Raw genomic sequence first — 17,441 nt, 5'->3', positions numbered from 1 at the left:
TCCTTTGGTCAGTATTCTGGGACTTCTATTAACACATTAGATTTTTCTCATTTATTTGCCTTCAGTCAAGGAAAGCTTATGTTTTCATCCTTTGAACAAATCAGACGTGGCAAATCTTGAAGGAGGGGTGGCTGTCCGCCACCACTGTGCTGCTCAGAATGTCATCAGGTGGGCTGGTGAGAGGAGCACACAGCTGTTCCCAGCTGATAACGGGGAGAGAAGATTGTGTCCTTGATTTTATTTCACTTTCTTTGGTATGTGTGGGGCATGGTGCCAAGATCTTGTTTTTTAAACTACTTCAGTTTCATGAAAAGTAATTTAATTTTGTTCTACAGTGAATCCTAACTGATGTTTTTACTTTTAGGGGGTGGAGAGGGTGCTACATTTTTGTTGTTTTCTGTGCCTGACTGGGCAGGGCTTTGGATCTTGTCCCTTGCCCCACCCTGCCCAGGGCCTGCCACTTAGCAAGTACTCTGTAGATATGTGTTTGATGAGCAAGGGCCCGAGCATGGATGCCTGAGGTGCAGGCACGGCACTGCTGGCTGGAGAGCCAGGCAGCAGCAGCATGGGTATTCTTCAGCACAGTTCCTTTCCGGGAGGGTATTTCTTTTCTATGTGATCAATGAGAACAGGAGTCCCCAGGATAATTTTAGTGTAGGTCTTTTCGTATATACACTGCCCCCCCACCCCGCCATATGTAAAATGGATTTAGCATATGCCTTTCCAAAAATGCAGTGCCTCACCTCCCCAAACCGCTGTGGCTGATGGACTCTGGGCCCCAGGTGGAGCTGTGCTGCCCCCACAGCCTGCAGAAGGCCCGGGGTCTGGCCTTGGCAATGACTGTGGTTCGTGAAGTGGGTAACACAATGACATATACATGTTCTCTGAGGGGAACCTTCGTCGCACACAGCCCAGGGAATTTATGTTATTGTAATTTTGGTTCTGAGGCATTCTTTTATTATTATTACTGTTATTTTTAGTAACAGCTTTATTGTGATATAATTCATCTACCATATAATTTATTCATATTAAGTATACAGTTCAACGTTTTTAGTTTATTCATGGTATGTGGTGCAACCATCACCACCATCAATTTTAGTACATTTTCATCACCTGAAAAGAAACATCATGCTTCTTAGCCATCATTTCGCACTCCCTATCCCACCCACAGCCCTAGGCAACCACTAATCTGCTTTTCTGACTCTATGGATTTGCCTATTCTAGACATTTTATTATAAATGGAATCATACGTGTGGTCCTTTGTGTCTGGCTTATTTTGCTTAGCCTGATGTTTTCGAGGTTCATCTCTATCAGTACCTCATTCCTTTTCGTAGCTGAATGCTATTCCACTGTATGGATAGACCACATTTTGTTGAGCCATTTGTCAGTGAGTGGACATTCCACTTTTAGGCTGAGTTATGCTGCTATGAACATTTGTGTATAATCTGAGGATTTGTTTTTATATTTTCAATCTTTGTCACTTTGAACTGAGACATGTACAGGCACATAATTTTGGCTCCTTTTGGAATTCCCAGACATAGTATTGCTTGATCGCAGCGGAAGTCCATGGAGCACATGTCATGCAGCTGAATAGACTACAGGGTAGTTAAAAGGAAGTACTTGTTTATGCAGATGGGGTTAATTTTAGGGAAAGTAAGCTTGAAATAATTTTCTCTGTACTTTTGATAATTTTCTGTGTGTATCTAAAACATACATTAGCATGCATATTTACCATTTCAAATATGACGGTGTGTTTGGCTAAAAAAATAAGGGTCTGGCTGGGCACAGTGGCTCACACTTGTAATCCCAGCACTTTGGGAGGCTGAGGCAGGCGGATCACGAGGTCAGGAGTTCGAGACCAGCCTGGCCAGCATGGTGAAACACCGTCTCTACTAAAAATACAAAAAATTTGCTGGGCATGGTGGTGCATGTCTGTAATCCCAGCTACTAGAGAGGCTGAGGCAGGAGAATTGCTTGAAACTGGGAGGCGGAGGTTGTAGTGAGCTGAGATCGTACCACTGCACTCCAGGCTGGGTGACAGAGTGAGACTCTGTCTCAAAAAAAAAAAAAAAGATCTGTGCCCTCAAAGCACTCATGTCCAGTCTTGCTGAGGGCAGAAGGGTGGCTATGGGGTGTGTGTGGGGACAAGGCAGATAGATATCCAGCATGTGGAGCAATGTGGTGCCTCTGCTGGGGATGAACAGGGCACTGTCAGAGCATCAGGGGACACCTCAGACCAGACTTAGGGTGGGATGGTAGGGAGGTTGGGGGAAGCTTCCAGAAGGAATTTCATGACCAGGTTGGAATCTACAGGAGGAATGGGTATAAATGAGCAAGAGAATCAGGGTAGAGAAAGAGGAAGGAGAGAGTTTCCAAGCAGCAAGTTGAGCATGTTCGGAGCATCACATGTTCAGGGAGTTGAGAGGGGGACTCAAGGCGAGGTGTGGTGGGAACTGCAGATGAGAGGAGCAGGGAGGGTCCTGGTACCTCTGATAGCTGCACCAGGTAGTTCGGACTCTATCCTATGAGCTGAGAAGTCATTAAAGGGAGCCCCATGAGCAGATCTGCATTTTGGCCTCTCAGAAGGGGACACATGGGGTCAAGGGTGGGGTCTTGTTTCCCCTGCAGTGGGAGGGCAAGTCGTCTCTGGGGTGACAGTGGGAGGTTTGAGGCTGTGGGGGGATTCTGGAAGAACCAGTGTGGAGAACAAAGTGAGCACGGGGATTGGAGAAGCAGCTTCAGGGCTATTGAAAAGATGAATATTTTAAATCCATATCATCAGACATTATGTGGAGGTCCCTAGGGATGTGGCAAAGCACTACACTTACATAATTCTGCTTCAGAATGTCCCTTGCCTTAACTGAGTTAAACTTAGTTGAATTGAGCTGCCTTAATTGAACTTAAAGTGCCAATAAAAATAGAGGACAAAAACTGCCAAAACAAATTCTGTGGATGCTGGAGCACCAGCCATCATCAGTCTCATGATAGCCAAGACTCAGCAGCTCCCTGGTTGATTTCACATATTTATTCTTGCTTTGAAATGGAAAGCCTGGAAGAGAAGCTAATTATTAAAGGGAATCAAGGAGTCAAGCAGGGGTCGGGGGGAGGATATTTATCTGAGCTGTTACTTTGCTGCCATTGGGATGCCACAGTATCTCAATCCTAGAGTTGGAGGGGAGTTAAACACAGGGCAGGGCAGGATGGGGGAGGCAGCTTACCCAGGACGTGGCTGTGGGGACCTAAGCAGATGTGTTCCTGCATGCGTTGCTCAGTGAGGAACTGAGGCTCAGAGAGCTCCAGATGGTGGCTAGAAAGTAGGTCTGTCTGACTCCAAATCAGTGGTCTTTCTGCCCCAGCCAGGTGCCACTCAAGTGAGATGCAGAGGTGGCAGCAGGGGCCCTGCCATGGCTGTCCGGGGCACGTGGTACACACAAGGAGGTGGCAGAGGAGGCTTCATCACATTGGCCATTCCTTTATTAAACTCCCTTTAGATGGGGAGCCCTCCATGGGGCTAAAAGTAGAATTAATCTCACCTCTGACCATCTCTGTATCTGTTGCCGCAGATGAGAAACACCATGTAATGGTTTCAGGAGACTAGATATACTCGCCATGGCAAGGCCACAATTATGGGCCTGATGGGCACTTCAGGTGGTAATTTAGTCTGTCTGCATTAGGCCAGGCTTCTCTTCTAGCTCTGTGATGGGGCTGGCTCTCAGGGAAGAGCCCCTGGGAGGGGCAAGACCATGCTTATAAGGTCAGGACCTGCCACACATGCAGCTGTCAAAGCAACCTAGATGACCTCGGAGCAGGCGCACGGAACAGCTGAGCACACGACTTCCGCTCTTTGCTCGGAGCAATGACTTGTGGTTTTTATTCTTTGTCCAGGTATGTACCCTCTGGTTGCAGCGACCCAGGATGCTGACAGCAGCCGGAAGCTGGCCCACTTGCTGAACGCCGTGACCGACGCTTTGGTCTGGGTGATCGCCAAGAGCGGCATCTCCTCCCAGCAGCAATCCACGCGCCTGGCTAACCTCCTGATGCTCCTGTCCCACGTCAGGCACGCGAGGTACGCGCCCTCGAGAGCTGCTCTGCTCGGGCGTGGGATGGGATTATGTGCTCAACGGAGGGTGAAGTGATTTGGGAAAAGTGTCTGCAAGTTAAGGAAAATGAATGCCTGAAAGGGAATGGGGGGATTTGTCAGTTCACACACCTGTAAACAAAGATGGGCACAGAGTGGGCATGGAAGGAATGTCACGTGGTATCTTACAGGATCTGCATGGCAGCCAGTGGTGGCTCATCGGTTTTTCAGTTGCTGGGGCTTATAGCCTGTTTATGGAGTCCTAAAAGGGGCAGTTCCTCCCCTACATGAACTGCCACCCCTCTTTACACCACCCAGGGCTGAGGCCCTGAGGTCCCTTTTTGTGGAGAGGCTAAGACCTGCTCTTCTAGATGGCCCCTCGAGCTGGTGATGTGAAGAAGTGCACAAATGCTTCCCTAAGAGTTGTTCTTTTGGTGGCATCAGGAAATTAAGGATAAGACTTAAGAGAAGTGGTGGATCCAGCAGATTTAGGAAGGCAGGGCTGTAGGTAGGGCATGTTTCTGATTAGGAAATGTAATTGTGTGTGCTGATGAAGAGGGTGTGCAGTGATGGCTACTGTTGGTACAATGATGCTCAGTGCTTGGTGTCACCCAGGATGAGGGTAGCCTTGCCCTGGAGCTGGAGGAGGGGAGGGGAGGATGGAAGGTAATTAACTGGTCACTGAGGAGGCAAGTCTAAAGGCTGTAGGGAAGGACAATACACACCTCGAGAATCTCGAGAGATGAAGACCTCTGCCTTTCCCCTTTAATGATTACTCAGCATACAGCCATTTGCAGAACAGATCCTGTGTTTGTAGATTCCTTCATTGTAAATTTATCTGCTTGCTAAAATTTATTTGTAACCCCAAAATCAATATTCGTGGTGTTTTAGAGGTCATGAACAGAGTGGCAGAAATTTTGAGTTGCCCTTTATGCACAGTCCCAGCTGAGATGGAACAAGCAGCTGCTCTCCTACTGTCAACAAGTGTCCTTTGCTTGGTCTACTTAGTGCCGTGGTTTTACATTTTTGTGCTTTTGGTGAGTGACTTCACTATTTAAAATGGTCCCCTGGTGTGGTGCTGAAGAGCTGTCTAGTGTTCCTTGGCATGAAAAAGCTGTGATGTGCCTTATGGAGAAAGTATGTGTTAGTTAAGCTTTGCTCAGGTGTGAGTTATAGTGCTGTTGGCCATGAGTTCAATGTTAATGAGTCAATGGTATTTATCACATAAGGCATCTTTAGAAAGAAACACACATAAAACAAGGTTTTGTATTGATCAGCTGATGAAGATGTGGCCAGAGGCTTGCAGGGACCTAACCCTGTATTTCCCCTGGGAGTGAGGATTCAGTGTTCACAGTGACTTTAAGGAACATAATTACCGCAAATAATGAGAATTGATTGTCCTATCTGCCAGGCCATTGTAGGTGTGTGGTGGGACACAGAGGCTGACAAGACATCGTCCTTGCCCTTGAGCCTAAATTATCAGGAGGAGCTGGATGCATGAACCATGGATAAATGGGCTGGGGGAAGAGTGGGGTTAGGGGTGGGGTAGACTGGCTCTGAGCAAAGAGAGCTGGGGAAGGCTTCGGTGTTCCTGTGGCTGCCTCGGAGGAGGGAATCTCAGCACCTTTTTGTCCCCATAGTAACAAGGGCATGGAACATCTGCTCAGCATGAAGTGCAAAAACGTGGTCCCAGTGTATGAACTGCTGCTGGAGATGCTGAATGCCCACGTGCTTCGCGGGTGCAAGTCCTCCATCACGGGGTCCGAGTGCAGCCTGGCAGAGGACAGTAAAAGCAAAGAGGGCTCCCAAAACCCACAGTCTCAGTGACGCCTGGCCCTGAGGTGAACGGGCCCACAGAGGTCACAGGCTGAAGCGTGAACTCCAGTGTGTCGGGAGCCTGGGCTTCATCTTTCTGCTGTGTGGTCCCTCATTTGGTGATGGCAGGGTTGGTCATGTACCATCCTTCCCTCGACCTCCCCAATTCCCAGGAGTCAGGGTGGGGAAGCCACAGTTTTCCTTGTTAGCAGAGGGCACATTTGAATGCAGCGTTTCCACACTCAATGGCCTCATAGGATCTCAATGTGATCTTTCTTACTTTCCATCTTCCTTCCTCCCCTTTGTGAAACATCTTAAAGGTTTTGGAACGAATGGTGGAAATCTGACTTGGAAAGGCTGCGAATCAAAGGGGAGAGGACGTGACACGCTTACAGAAGTGGGCTAACCCTTCTTGTGCAGCACACACTACCCTTCCCTTTGAGAGTTGACCTTTGCTCTTTTCTGGACCACTTGATTGTAAGATTGAAAACCCCTGTGACAACTGCGTACTTACCTCCCAGGCCTGTGGGGACTGATCATATCATGACGCTTATTCTGTCAAAGGCCAGAGGGACTGTGGTCAAGCTGGGATGTGAGTCACGTTCTCTCCCTGACCTTGCTACCAGCTGCACACAGATTCATCCCTCTTGATTTGTATTCGCAGAGCCTGCCAATAATTTGGGGTATGTGTGTATGAGCATGTGATCATTTTCATGGAGGACTGTGGGAGATACAAATCTCCCTGCTCCTGGAGCTGCCCTTCCTTAAACCTGTTGTCCCATGGGGCCAGCGTGGGTACTGGAGAAAGGCCGTGTTTGCAGGAATGGGGTTCTCTCCTGTGAGTGTGGGTGACAGCCACAGTGTTTCCCTGGGTCACTGTGGATGCAGTTTCCATCTTGTACAACCTCAGAAGTAGCAGCCACAACTGCCACATCAGCCACCCCAAGTAGTCAGGGACACTTTGGGCTGTGGATGTGCGCGGCGTGCTGTTTTATGGATGGATGAGCAGCTATGCACCCCAGCGTGTCAGCTCTGGGGCCACACTGGATAGTCTTGATGAGTATGCCCCTTGAACAAGACCCAGTTTGTGAACTCTCCTTAAACAGAAATATTTAGGGATAACTATTTATAGCAAGAAAGAATTCTTTTACACTTGAGAGCTCTTTTAAAAATATTTTCTTATTGGAAAATTTATATGGTGGGCTGGGTGAAAAAGAAACAGTAAAAATATTAGTTCTTATTCCAAGTGGAACATAAATAGGACATGAAGAAGGGCACCTCTGAAATGATAATTTTAACTCACTTTTTAAAAGATTTTGAAATTTTCAGTTTTGGAAACACAGTGAATATGCAAAATGAGTAACAGCATACTTTGGAAGCCAGCAATTAAATAATCATGTTTCATTATTGCAGTAATGTTTTAAACAATTACCTTGTGATACGATATTAAATATATTTTCTTTTTGAAAATATGTAACATTCAGTGTTACCAAGACTGGTTTTTGCTAGTAAGACCTTGAATAATCCATAATTTTCATATTGCTCCAATTTTACTAAAAGTTGAGCTTAGCTGTTTCAGAAACGCTTGGACAAGTACCTAGGGAACACACTGATGTGTGTTCTGAGGCAGTTTGAAGTTATTCTTAGTGACTCAGTGTTACAGCCTTAGTAAGATTTAGTACAGGCAGGATAAGCTTGGTTTCATAGGAACCAGGGAACCAGTGTTAGTGTCAGCTTCCTTCCTCCTGGTCAGCCTAGAATCCCCCACTCCCAATAGAGGGATTTGGAAGCTGGAGAGTAGGAAGTAAGAGGCAAAGAAGGCAGCCTTCTACAACTCATTATCTGCTAGTGAAATTCTATTAAATGTATTTTTAAAAGAGATGACCAGGTAACAAAAACATAAAAAACCAAAACAAGGCCAGATATTACAGGCTCACGCCTGTAATCCCAGCACTTTGGGAGGCCGAGGCGGGCAAACTACTTGAGCCCAGGAGTTTGACCCCAGACTGGGCAACATGGAGAAACCCTGTCCTACAAAAGATGCAAAAATTAGCCAGGCATGGTAGTGCAGGCCTGTAGTTCCAGCTACCTGGGAGGCTGAGGTGGGAGGATCACCTGAGCCTGGGGAGAACAAGGCTGCAGTAAGCCAAGATCGTGCCATTGCACTCCAGCCTGGGTGACAGAGGGAGACCCTGTCTCAAAAAAAAAAATAAAAAATTGCCACGGAATATAGATATAATTTTTTTTTTGGAGAGTAGATCTTAAGACAGACTTCACTTCTTCTCCTGGGAGTGAACTGGCAATGGCAATCCCTTTAGAGCCTCGAGTGGGCAGTCTCAGGAGCACCGCACAGTGAGTTTCCAGCTGAGCTATTCTCACCGAATCTCGCTCTGTTCTCACGGAACCCCTCTGTCAGGCCTGTCTCATAGTCACTGCCCACCAGGACTGACTACAAATGATTTGACCCTAAAATAGTCTTGAAGGGATTTTTCTCAAAAAATTAAGGTGGGAACACAAGACAAAGCTGTCAGCCTAGTAACAAATCTGAGGACTCCTAACTGCATTAAAAATAAAACAGTGCAAAATCGGCGGGAGCTGTGCAGTGCGAGTCTTGATCTGGAATACTTCCCTTGCTAACTCAGCTGGAAGGGCAACTATCTTAGATTTCGGTGAGGAAGAAAAATCAGTTACCAATACTTGGCAGAGCCATATTATATATCCATATATATTTATGTATATAAGTGGAGTTGAAGCAATTCTAGCATTTTGTAGCATGTGAAAACAGGGTTTGGTTCTTATTTACATCTGCTAAGGGACTTTTCAAATTCAAAGTGAACCTTCTGTTTATAGGCCTATTTGAAACAAAGTATCTTAATAAGATTTGACACCTTTTTTTTTTTTTTTTTTTGAGACAGGGTCTGACTCCCGTTGCTCAGGCTAGAGTGCAGTGCAGTGGCGCCATCATGGCTCACTGCAGCCTCAACCTCCTGGGCTCAAGCGATCCTCCCACCTCAGCACCCCATCCCACCCCATTCCCGCCCTTGCTGAGTAGCTGGGACTACAGGTGCACACCACCTACTCCTGGCTAATTCTTTTAGTATTTGTAGAGATGGGGTTTTACTATGCTCCCCAGGCTGGTCTTGAACTCCTGGGCTCCAGTGATCTGCCTGCCAAGGCCTCCCAAAGTGCTGAGATGACAGGCGTGAGCCACTGTGCCCAGCCCCATCACATTTTTTTAAGTTGCTGAAAATCTTTTAAAAAGATAAAAACACATTATTTAGTACCTAAAGATAATATCTGTGCCAGACACAGTTGTCAGTGCCTCAGACATTCACATCTAATCCTTATTATAATAACTGCTATTTCCTGATTTTCTGGTTGTGGAACTAGACATGGTCTAAGCAAACTTGCTCAAGGTCATGTGGGGAATAAGTGATTGAGCTGAACACAGGCAGTTCAAGTCCAGTGCTGACAGTGACCATGCACTTCAACCAGTTTAAAAATTTAAAGAAAAATATTTTAAAACTGCAGAATCTGTGTCTCAGGTGCAACCTGACATGCACGGCTGCTGTGATTTAAATGGGGCCCCCTTGTGATACCCCCTCACCTCCCACCACAATGTCCAGAACACCCCTACAGACACAGCAAGTTTGTAAACCTCTCACATAAAAGTTCAACTCCAGCTTTCATATCTGTGTAAATTAAAGCCCACGGGGGCAAATTCACCTATTCAAGGTCATAAAACTACTCATGGCAAAGCTTGGACTGGCACGCAAGTCTTCTGCTTGCCTAGCGGGCCAGTATTGCTCCTGCCCCAGGACTTGCTTCTGTGAGAATCTGCTTTGTGAGCTGAGTCACAGCAGAATGGAGGGGCAGTGAAGTTAGGGTTGTCTTCTGCTGTACCTTTAGATCCCATCTCCTCAGCTTAGATGAGTCTGCATGAGCCTTTACAGAACAGCAGCAACAACAGATGGGAAAATAAGATGCATATTCTGTTATTCCCATTGTCCCATCCCAGGTTCATAAGCTCTAGTGGGTACTGCAATCACCTCCTATCTGTCTATCTGTGACTGCTTTCCCCAAACACGTGGAATATGTTCCTTGGAAGTGTATTTGTGTAAAATTCACATCTTTTAGGCACTGCTGCTTCCCTGTGGAGTGTGATATACTATAGTGTGAAAACACGACACTTATTCTTTTTTTTTTTTTGAGACGGAGTCTTGCTCTGTTGCCCAGGCTGGAGTGCAGTGGCGTGATCTCAGCTCACTGCAAGCTCCGCCTCCAGGGTTCACGCCATTCTCCTGCCTCAGCCTCCTGAGTAGCTGGGACTACAGGCGCCTGCCACTACACCCAGCTAATTTTTTTGTATTTTTAGTAGAGACGGGGTTTCACCGTGTTAGCCAGGACGGTCTCAATCTCCTGACCTCGTGATCCGCCCATCTCAGCCTCCCAAAGTGCTGGGATTACAGGTGTGAGCCACCGCACTCGGCCTACTTATTCTTTATAGCTCTCAAACTTGCTGGAATTTTGGCCCCAGTGGCAGCTCTTGAGATGTGCATTGTCTGTGATGTATGATTGTAGTGCCATTTTTGTTGCTTTGGAGTCAGGGATTTTTTTTTTTAATTCCAAGGATCCTATTCACTTGTAGGGCCAGCCACTGGTAACTGGTGGTGGGTTTCCTCTATGGGAAGCACATAAGGAGTGGCGATACCAGCCGCGAACAGTTCCTGTTAACTGTACAATGGATGTTTTCCCATTTGTTTCCCCTGTTGGGTGTCTAAATTTTGGCTATAATTTGCCATTTTCTCAGATGAATGCTTTGTACCATTACACTAATTTGTTGACTTCATTTGCGGGCTTTACATTTGGGCCTTGTAGAAATGAATGTTTGCTGCTGTGTGAAAGCAGATTTTGAGACCTGCTTTCCCTTCCTCCAGGGAGTGTTTTCCTTACTGTGTCCCTTTAATATCTATGGCATTGTTGCAGAGAGTTTAACATGATATAAATAAAGTGTTTCATTATTTTGGCTTTAAAAATGTATTTGTTGGGGGTTGAGTGTAAGAACTTACAGTAATTAGGCTAAGTAGTGTCTACATTCTATTCTGAATTCTGTTATTTTGGGGTTAGAGAGTCCTTTGAGAATTTGATGAAAACCAGGGCTAGTCTTCCTGGGAAAGGGCACCTGAACACATATGCTGGAGTATAATTTCAGAAGAGTTAAGAAGCTCTCTGCTTTAATGTATCTTCTTAAAAAGAACAATTTCATCTTTAGTCAGCTAATCTCACACTTGTGATTGATTTATGACCACAGGTCCTGTGTATACAAGTAAAATGCAGCTCACAAAAGTCCTGGTATCTAGTGCATCAACAATTTGGATAGATTTTCTGTAATCATTCTATCTGAGTTTGATTAGAATTATATCCTTTACAGATGGGGAGAAAAACAATTCATTCATTTGAAGTTATCTTAGTGCCAAGAGTCATGTGAAAATGTCCCTTCCATGTGGGCAATGAAAGATTTGCAGACGATATAAAACCCAGACTACCTCATAAAAGAGTTCTGGGAATACACTGAGCTTTGAGTGAAAGAAGCTGCAGTGGGCTCCCTGGAGATGGGGAGCAAACCAGCTTAAAGGCCCTTATCCTGAGGAAGAGACAAAAATTGACATGCACAATATTAAGCTTTGAACTGCAGACCACACTTCCTTTCACTGCAACTTTGACTTGTCCCGCATCTCTACTTAAGGGCAGAAAAGGCCTCTCACTCACTCACCTCATTTGGAATGAAGATGGAGATAGACAGACTCTTTTGCCTGAAGCAACGATGGAGCAGTGACCCTCTGTCAACTCGGTGGCCTAAAGAAAAATCTTGGGTAACATTTTTACTTCAATTTCCCTCCGCGATAATTTGTAATCCATGAAAAAATTATTTTAAAGAGTTAAAATACTTTGAAGAAGTTATGTGGTTAAAAACCACCTTCCTTTCTATTACCAATCCAACAATTTGATAACTTTAAACGCTGAAGGTAAAGTGAAGACGGCTTCTCTTCCGATGGTCTCCTTAACTGCCCAGGCCTTGCTGACATCTCACCCACGAGGGGCACCAATGTGGAAAGCTGAGGCTTCACCTACTGATGAGCTTCACTGGTTTCCCCTGAGGTTTGTGCTTGGCAGAGAAGGGGAGGAGGGGACTGGGATTGTGTGGTCAGCTGTGCCGGCCAACAGATGCAGGTTAGGAACTGTGTTCAGTATCATCTTCCAATCAAGAAAGGGGAAATGCCGATGCCTATCCTCTTTGTTTAGGTAGAAAGTTAGTTAAAATGCTACTGGACTTAAATGGGCAACAAGGGGCTTTGCCTCTTCATTTGCCATGGAGAGGGCTGGGAATCCAGGCATGGTGGCTCACACCTGTAATCCCAACACTTTGGGAGGCCGAGGTGGGCAGATCACTTGAGGTCAGGAGTTTGAAACCAGCCTGGCCAACATGGCAAAACCCTGTCTCTATTAAAAATATAATAATTAGCCAGGCATGGTGGTACGTGCTTGTAATCCCAGCTACTCAGGAGGCTGAGGCATGAGAATGGCTTGAACCTGGGAGGCGAAGGTTGCAGTGAGCTAAGATCAGGCCACCGCACTCCAGCCTGGGTGACAGAGTGAGACTCTGTCAAAAAAAGAAAGAAAAGAATAAACTGGGTGTAAGATCCTTCCCTTTGTGTCCACCTCTCATGCCATGCTGCCTTCGCTATTCCCTACAATATCTGAGGGTCACAGATTGAGTAATTTACACATACACAAGGGTCCAGAGCTAAGTTAATTCTGTAAGATTTAGAATAAAAGGCCCTCTCCAAATATTTTAAAAATAATTTTTGTTCTTTGGAAGATTAAGCATACCACTGAACTGCTTTGTTACAGAATTCAGTACAACAGAAGTCTGGCTAATTCTGTTTTTTAATGAGAAACATCTGAGTTGTACATATCACAAACAGCTTCAAGTTTCTGTACCAACCCCCCACCCCCACCCCCGCCGTGGCCAAACAAAGTTAAAACCCAAAGCATCACTTTGGATGTGAAAAAGTCTTAGAAAATTAACTTACAAAAGCATCCCTATCAAGTCGGTAGTTTGGCATTTACTGTACAGTAGTCAAAAGCTCCAGCTAAAATCTAATTCTTTTTTAAAAAAATCGAAGTTTACATTATTCATACAGATTGGGCATTGTTAAAAAATATGCACAAATAACCACATCCATGCAATATAATTTCTTTAAAAATTTAAAGCAATATAAAAGAGCAGAGCTCTAGGTACTGAACAGAACATTTTGGTGTATAACCGGTAGCTCAAAATTGCCAGCTGATCGGAGTAAAACTGATTCTAAGCATATTAAATATGATTGTTTCCATCAGCTAAGGGTGCCTATAAGTTTCTGAACCGTTTCTAGGGTGGAATGTGCTCGCTTGCTTCTATAATATATGTGATGGACACCACTGCACATTGACCATACCTACATTATAATAATGCTGTTTTACAAATAAACCAGAATTCATGAAGTGCTTGGCTCTTCAGGAAACTGACATTTCCAGAGATCCCTAAACGAATCAACTAGTTCTGCCAAAATACCCGGGGCACCTGCCATGCAGGTTCCCTGCTCCTGGGGAGGAACACAATTTGAAAGCTGCCCTGGACTCCAGGGAGCCCGTGCTGGGTAAGCCCAGAAGAAGTCTGCACAGGCCCCGGGACCTTGCCAACACTAAGTCACTCAGATTGGTCTGGGGCCACGTGCTGGGCACCCTTGGCAATCAGGCAGGTGGTGTGGCACTGTGGCCAGCTATGCCCTCTATGTGGGGGGTGGCCCATTGGTGTACCTCAGCATGGGGTAAAAGGACCGGGCAAAGTTGTTGGCCTGAGTGCAGCTGTAGTCTTCTTCGGAGGAGGGCAGCAGGCAGGCCAGGAGCAGCAGCAGCAGGAGGAGCAGCTGCAGGGGCAGGGCTGCCCGGATCACCCTTGAGAGGAAGGAGCGCTGTGGCCGTGTGCTGCCGGGGACCCTGCCAACAGAGGAGGATGAGAGCTGATTGGGAGGCTCCACAGGCACAGCCCACTCTATGACCTAACCCCCTGCTTATGTAAGTAAGAAATCCAAGACCTGAGATTTAAATGGGGCCAACAGTTGGGGTTCAGTTTCAGAGGAGAAAACCAGCCCTTTCCAGACAAAAGAAAACCAGGTTTTTGCAAGGACCTTGATAGTGGCATTGGCAAGACTGAGGCAGTGGGAGTGTGGAGCAGGGGAACGCACTGCTGTCACGGTAAAGCCCCGTTACCTGCTCTCCGTCTCCTCCTCGCCTTCTGTAGTTCTCACTGCTCTGAACTGCTGGGTAAAGAAACTCCAGTTAGTTAGTAAGTTGAAGACAGTTTAGTCCTATCAATGATAAAAAAAAATCCTCTCTTAAATTATATACCACCTTTATGTTGTGTTACAGCCAAACTTTGGATCCTAGAGTAATACAATTGAGATTAAATGTCACCTGAAGTAGGAAACAATTAGGTTAATCTACTCAGAGTTTCAGGTCAAGTTTGCTGATGTTTTTATTGGCAAAATCAGGAAACCCCTTTAGCAACACTATAAGAGCTCTCATTCACAACCTACTGTGGTCCCAAAGAGTGACTAGAAGGCAGACTGTAAGCCTCTCTATGGGTCAGCAGAGACCTGTGCTGTCCTGAAATGGCTAATGGGCTCTTGGAATCCCAAGTTTCCCTCATCTTAGTGACTTTAAAAAATAACCAGTGAGGTTCTCACAGAAGGAAGGGGCTTACCTTTCCTCGGGGAGCTGGCACGGATGTTGCAGGAGGCTGGTCCCCCGAATCTACCTCGTCGAAGCTGGGCAGGGGTGGGGCTGGGTTCTGAAATTCAGACCCCAAAGGTTGAGCACAGAAATGTGTTTCATGCATATTCCTCACGATATAGCTTACCCTCCCCCACCTTAAATCAATCTTTTATTTTTGATTTGTTTTAGACAGTCTCACTGTGTCACCCAGGCTGGAGTGCAATGGCACAATCACAGGTCACTGCAGCCTCAACCGCCCAAACTCAATCCTTCCACCTCAGCCTCTTGAGTAGCTGGAACTATAGGCATGCACCACCACACCTGGTTTTTTTTTTTTTTTTTTTGGCAGAGATGGGGTTTCACCATGTTGCCCAGGCTGGTCTCAAACTCCTGGACTTAAGTGATCCACCTGCCTTGGCCTCCCCAAGTGCTGGGATTATAGGCATTAGCCACTGTGCCCAGCCTTAAATCTTTCCTGAAGGGGCTCTTCTATTGCTCTCACTCCCAACAACAACAGACTTTTTCAGACAAAAAGGGATGTAAAGAAGGAAAAGCCAACCCATATTAAAAACCAACCCATAGCACAGAGCTGGGGAGACTGAGTTCAGCAGCAGCAGTTTGAGTGGACGGTGAGCTCATCACAGGTCGGTGATGAGATCATGTGGCCATCAAGAGTCTCGTTTTGGCTGCTTAGGAGAAAATAGACCTGCCCTAAGTCTGGTGAGGCCACAGTCTGGGTATTCCCTTTGTTTTGAGTTGGATCCCATTTTAAAGTAGGCCAGCTATGGTGGCTCATGCCTGTAATGCCACAACTTTGGATTGCTTGAGGTCAGGAGTTCAAGACCAGCCTGGGCAGCATGGCAAGAACCCTTCTCTACAAAAAATACAAAAATTAGCCACTTCCTTTAAAAAAAGTTTAAAAATTGTCACCCACCCCCACTCCCTTTTAAAAATGACAAAACAGATTCAAAGAGCTCATGCAGCTCTTTAAGTCCCCACAGCTAGAAAAGGGCACGACATGAGGCCCCTCTTGGACCACCTGGCCCTTGCTTCTGGTCTCTTAGAGCATGGCTGCAACACTGCTGTCCTGTCTGCATGTAATATGGTAATCTTTACATTTAAAAGCCACAAATAGACTCACCTGGGTTCCCTGCAAAGACATTAAATCTTGGGACACTTGCTCCCGTAACTGTTTGAGTTTCTTCTCAATAACATGCACCTTTTCTTCAGCTTCAATATAGTCTTCTCCATGTCCCTTAATGAGAAGGCTGTTTGAAATCTCCTGTAACATGTCCACTTGAGGTTGACGTTCTACCAGCTCCTTTTCCAGTTGCTGAAAACAGAAAAAGTGTGTGAAACAGTGACTTGTCCAAAGGGAAGTGAGTGTGGACACAGGAGGTTTTTCTCAGTACCAGAAAAGTTCCAGAATGAATGATGGGTTGTACTCAACTCCAGAACCTTCTATTTCTCATATCTGCCTGTGTCCTCCAGCCCAGCACTATTTAGATAGCAGGTGGATTATACCCTGCCCCTATTTTTAATTTTTTTCACTCTGAAGACAATTGTGATGCTGGAGAAATGAGAGGAAAGAAGTGAGGCAAGTGGTGTGGGAAGACCAGGTCCCTCATCCACCACGGAAGGAAGTAAAGGGAAACTCTAAAGTCAATCAACCGAGAAACAGCAGTGTAACCATAGAGTTCATACCAGGCAAATGGGCCTTAATTGTTAAGGGTGGTTATCTTGCTTGCAATATGGCCACTAGACACACGTGGCTATTCATTTATTTTTTTGAGATGGGTTCTCACTCTGTCGCCCAGGGTGGAGTGCAGTGGCACGATCTGGGCTCACTGCAACCTTCGCCTCAGGGTTCAAGCGATTCTCGTGCCTCAGCCTCCCAGGTAGCTGGGATTACAGGCGCCTGCCACCATGCCCAGCTAATTTTTTTTTTTATTTTTTATTTTTTTTGTATTTTTATTTTATTTTGTATTTTTAGTAGAGAAAGGGTTTCACCATGTTGGCCAGACTGGTCTTGAACTCCTGACCTCAGGCGATCCGCCCGTCTCAGGCTACCAAAGTGCTGGCAGCCACCGTGCCCGGCCTACATGTGGCTATTTAAATTAACTAAAGTTAAAAATTCAGTTTCAGTCACAATAGCCACATTTCAGGTGCTTTAAGCCACGTGAGGCAGACAGTGCAGACGCAGGTCATCTCTATCACTTCAGAAAGTTCCTAACATGTTTACAAAGCCCCAGTCTCTAGAGCAGCGGTGTCCAGTAGAAAACTATAAACAATGGCTAGCACTCTGATTAAAATTTAAAACATTTAAACCACATACAGATTTATGGATGAAAATGTCTCCTTGAGCACCAGTGAGAATACAGAAATCTCATCTTGGTGTGTCAGTGACAAATACACGAGGACACGACTCTACTCCCAGAAGAAAGATTTTTCCACAGTGGATACAGAGCACCCATTCAGCTCATGACAGGTGTGGAGCAAATGAGCACCATATTTCTCCCCAGTGAGCAGGATTCACAAGAGAAAAGTACTTCCACTCAAATGGCCTTAAGTTTCTCAGGATATCGAGAGCACCTATGTCCTCAGTTCTGTGGATTGTGGCTCTCCATTCCTGCAAGTCATTTGGCTTCAGAACTACAAAGGGTTGCTCGGTAAACACCAGTTGGAGGAATACTAGGGCTGAACTTGTGCATTAAAGGCAAACACCACTGGC

At 45.8% G+C, this 17,441-nt stretch overlaps 2 protein-coding genes across 10 annotated transcripts in view; one reads left to right on the top strand and one right to left on the bottom strand.

Moving 5' to 3' along the window:
* Positions 1–12,237, top strand: part of ESR2 (estrogen receptor 2) — a 76,533-nt gene extending 64,296 nt beyond the window's left edge. For 2 of the 5 annotated variants that reach the window (XM_003267794.2, XM_012504445.2), the window contains 2 exons: positions 3,886–4,066; positions 5,719–6,013. In XM_003267794.2, coding sequence (XP_003267842.2) covers positions 3,886–4,066; positions 5,719–5,905 — 368 coding nt within the window. In that variant the 3' untranslated portion in view covers positions 5,906–6,013. Of the gene's footprint in view, positions 1–3,885; positions 4,067–5,718; positions 6,014–11,204 lie in introns of those variants that run through there. The other 3 variants (XM_003267796.4, XM_004087153.3, XM_030812035.1) reach the window with 3 other exon arrangements.
* Positions 12,238–12,823: 586 nt separating this feature from the next.
* The window catches only part of SYNE2 (spectrin repeat containing nuclear envelope protein 2), a 376,334-nt gene continuing 371,716 nt past the window's right edge, over positions 12,824–17,441 (bottom strand). For 3 of the 5 annotated variants that reach the window (XM_030811993.1, XM_030811997.1, XM_030812003.1), the window contains 4 exons: positions 15,852–16,043; positions 14,700–14,786; positions 14,207–14,256; positions 13,394–13,933 (listed from right to left, as the gene is read on the bottom strand). In XM_030811993.1, the coding sequence (XP_030667853.1) occupies positions 13,726–13,933; positions 14,207–14,256; positions 14,700–14,786; positions 15,852–16,043 (537 nt within the window). In that variant the 3' untranslated portion in view covers positions 13,394–13,725. Of the gene's footprint in view, positions 13,934–14,206; positions 14,257–14,699; positions 14,787–15,851; positions 16,044–17,441 lie in introns of all 5 variants that reach the window. The other 2 variants (XM_030811980.1, XM_030811985.1) reach the window with 2 other exon arrangements.

The sequence above is a fragment of the Nomascus leucogenys genome, chromosome 1a (assembly GCF_006542625.1).
Source record: "Nomascus leucogenys isolate Asia chromosome 1a, Asia_NLE_v1, whole genome shotgun sequence".
Taxonomy (NCBI): Eukaryota; Metazoa; Chordata; class Mammalia; order Primates; family Hylobatidae; genus Nomascus; species Nomascus leucogenys.
Note: the sequence above shows the minus strand (reverse complement) of the source record. Positions and strands in the feature narration are given on the sequence as shown.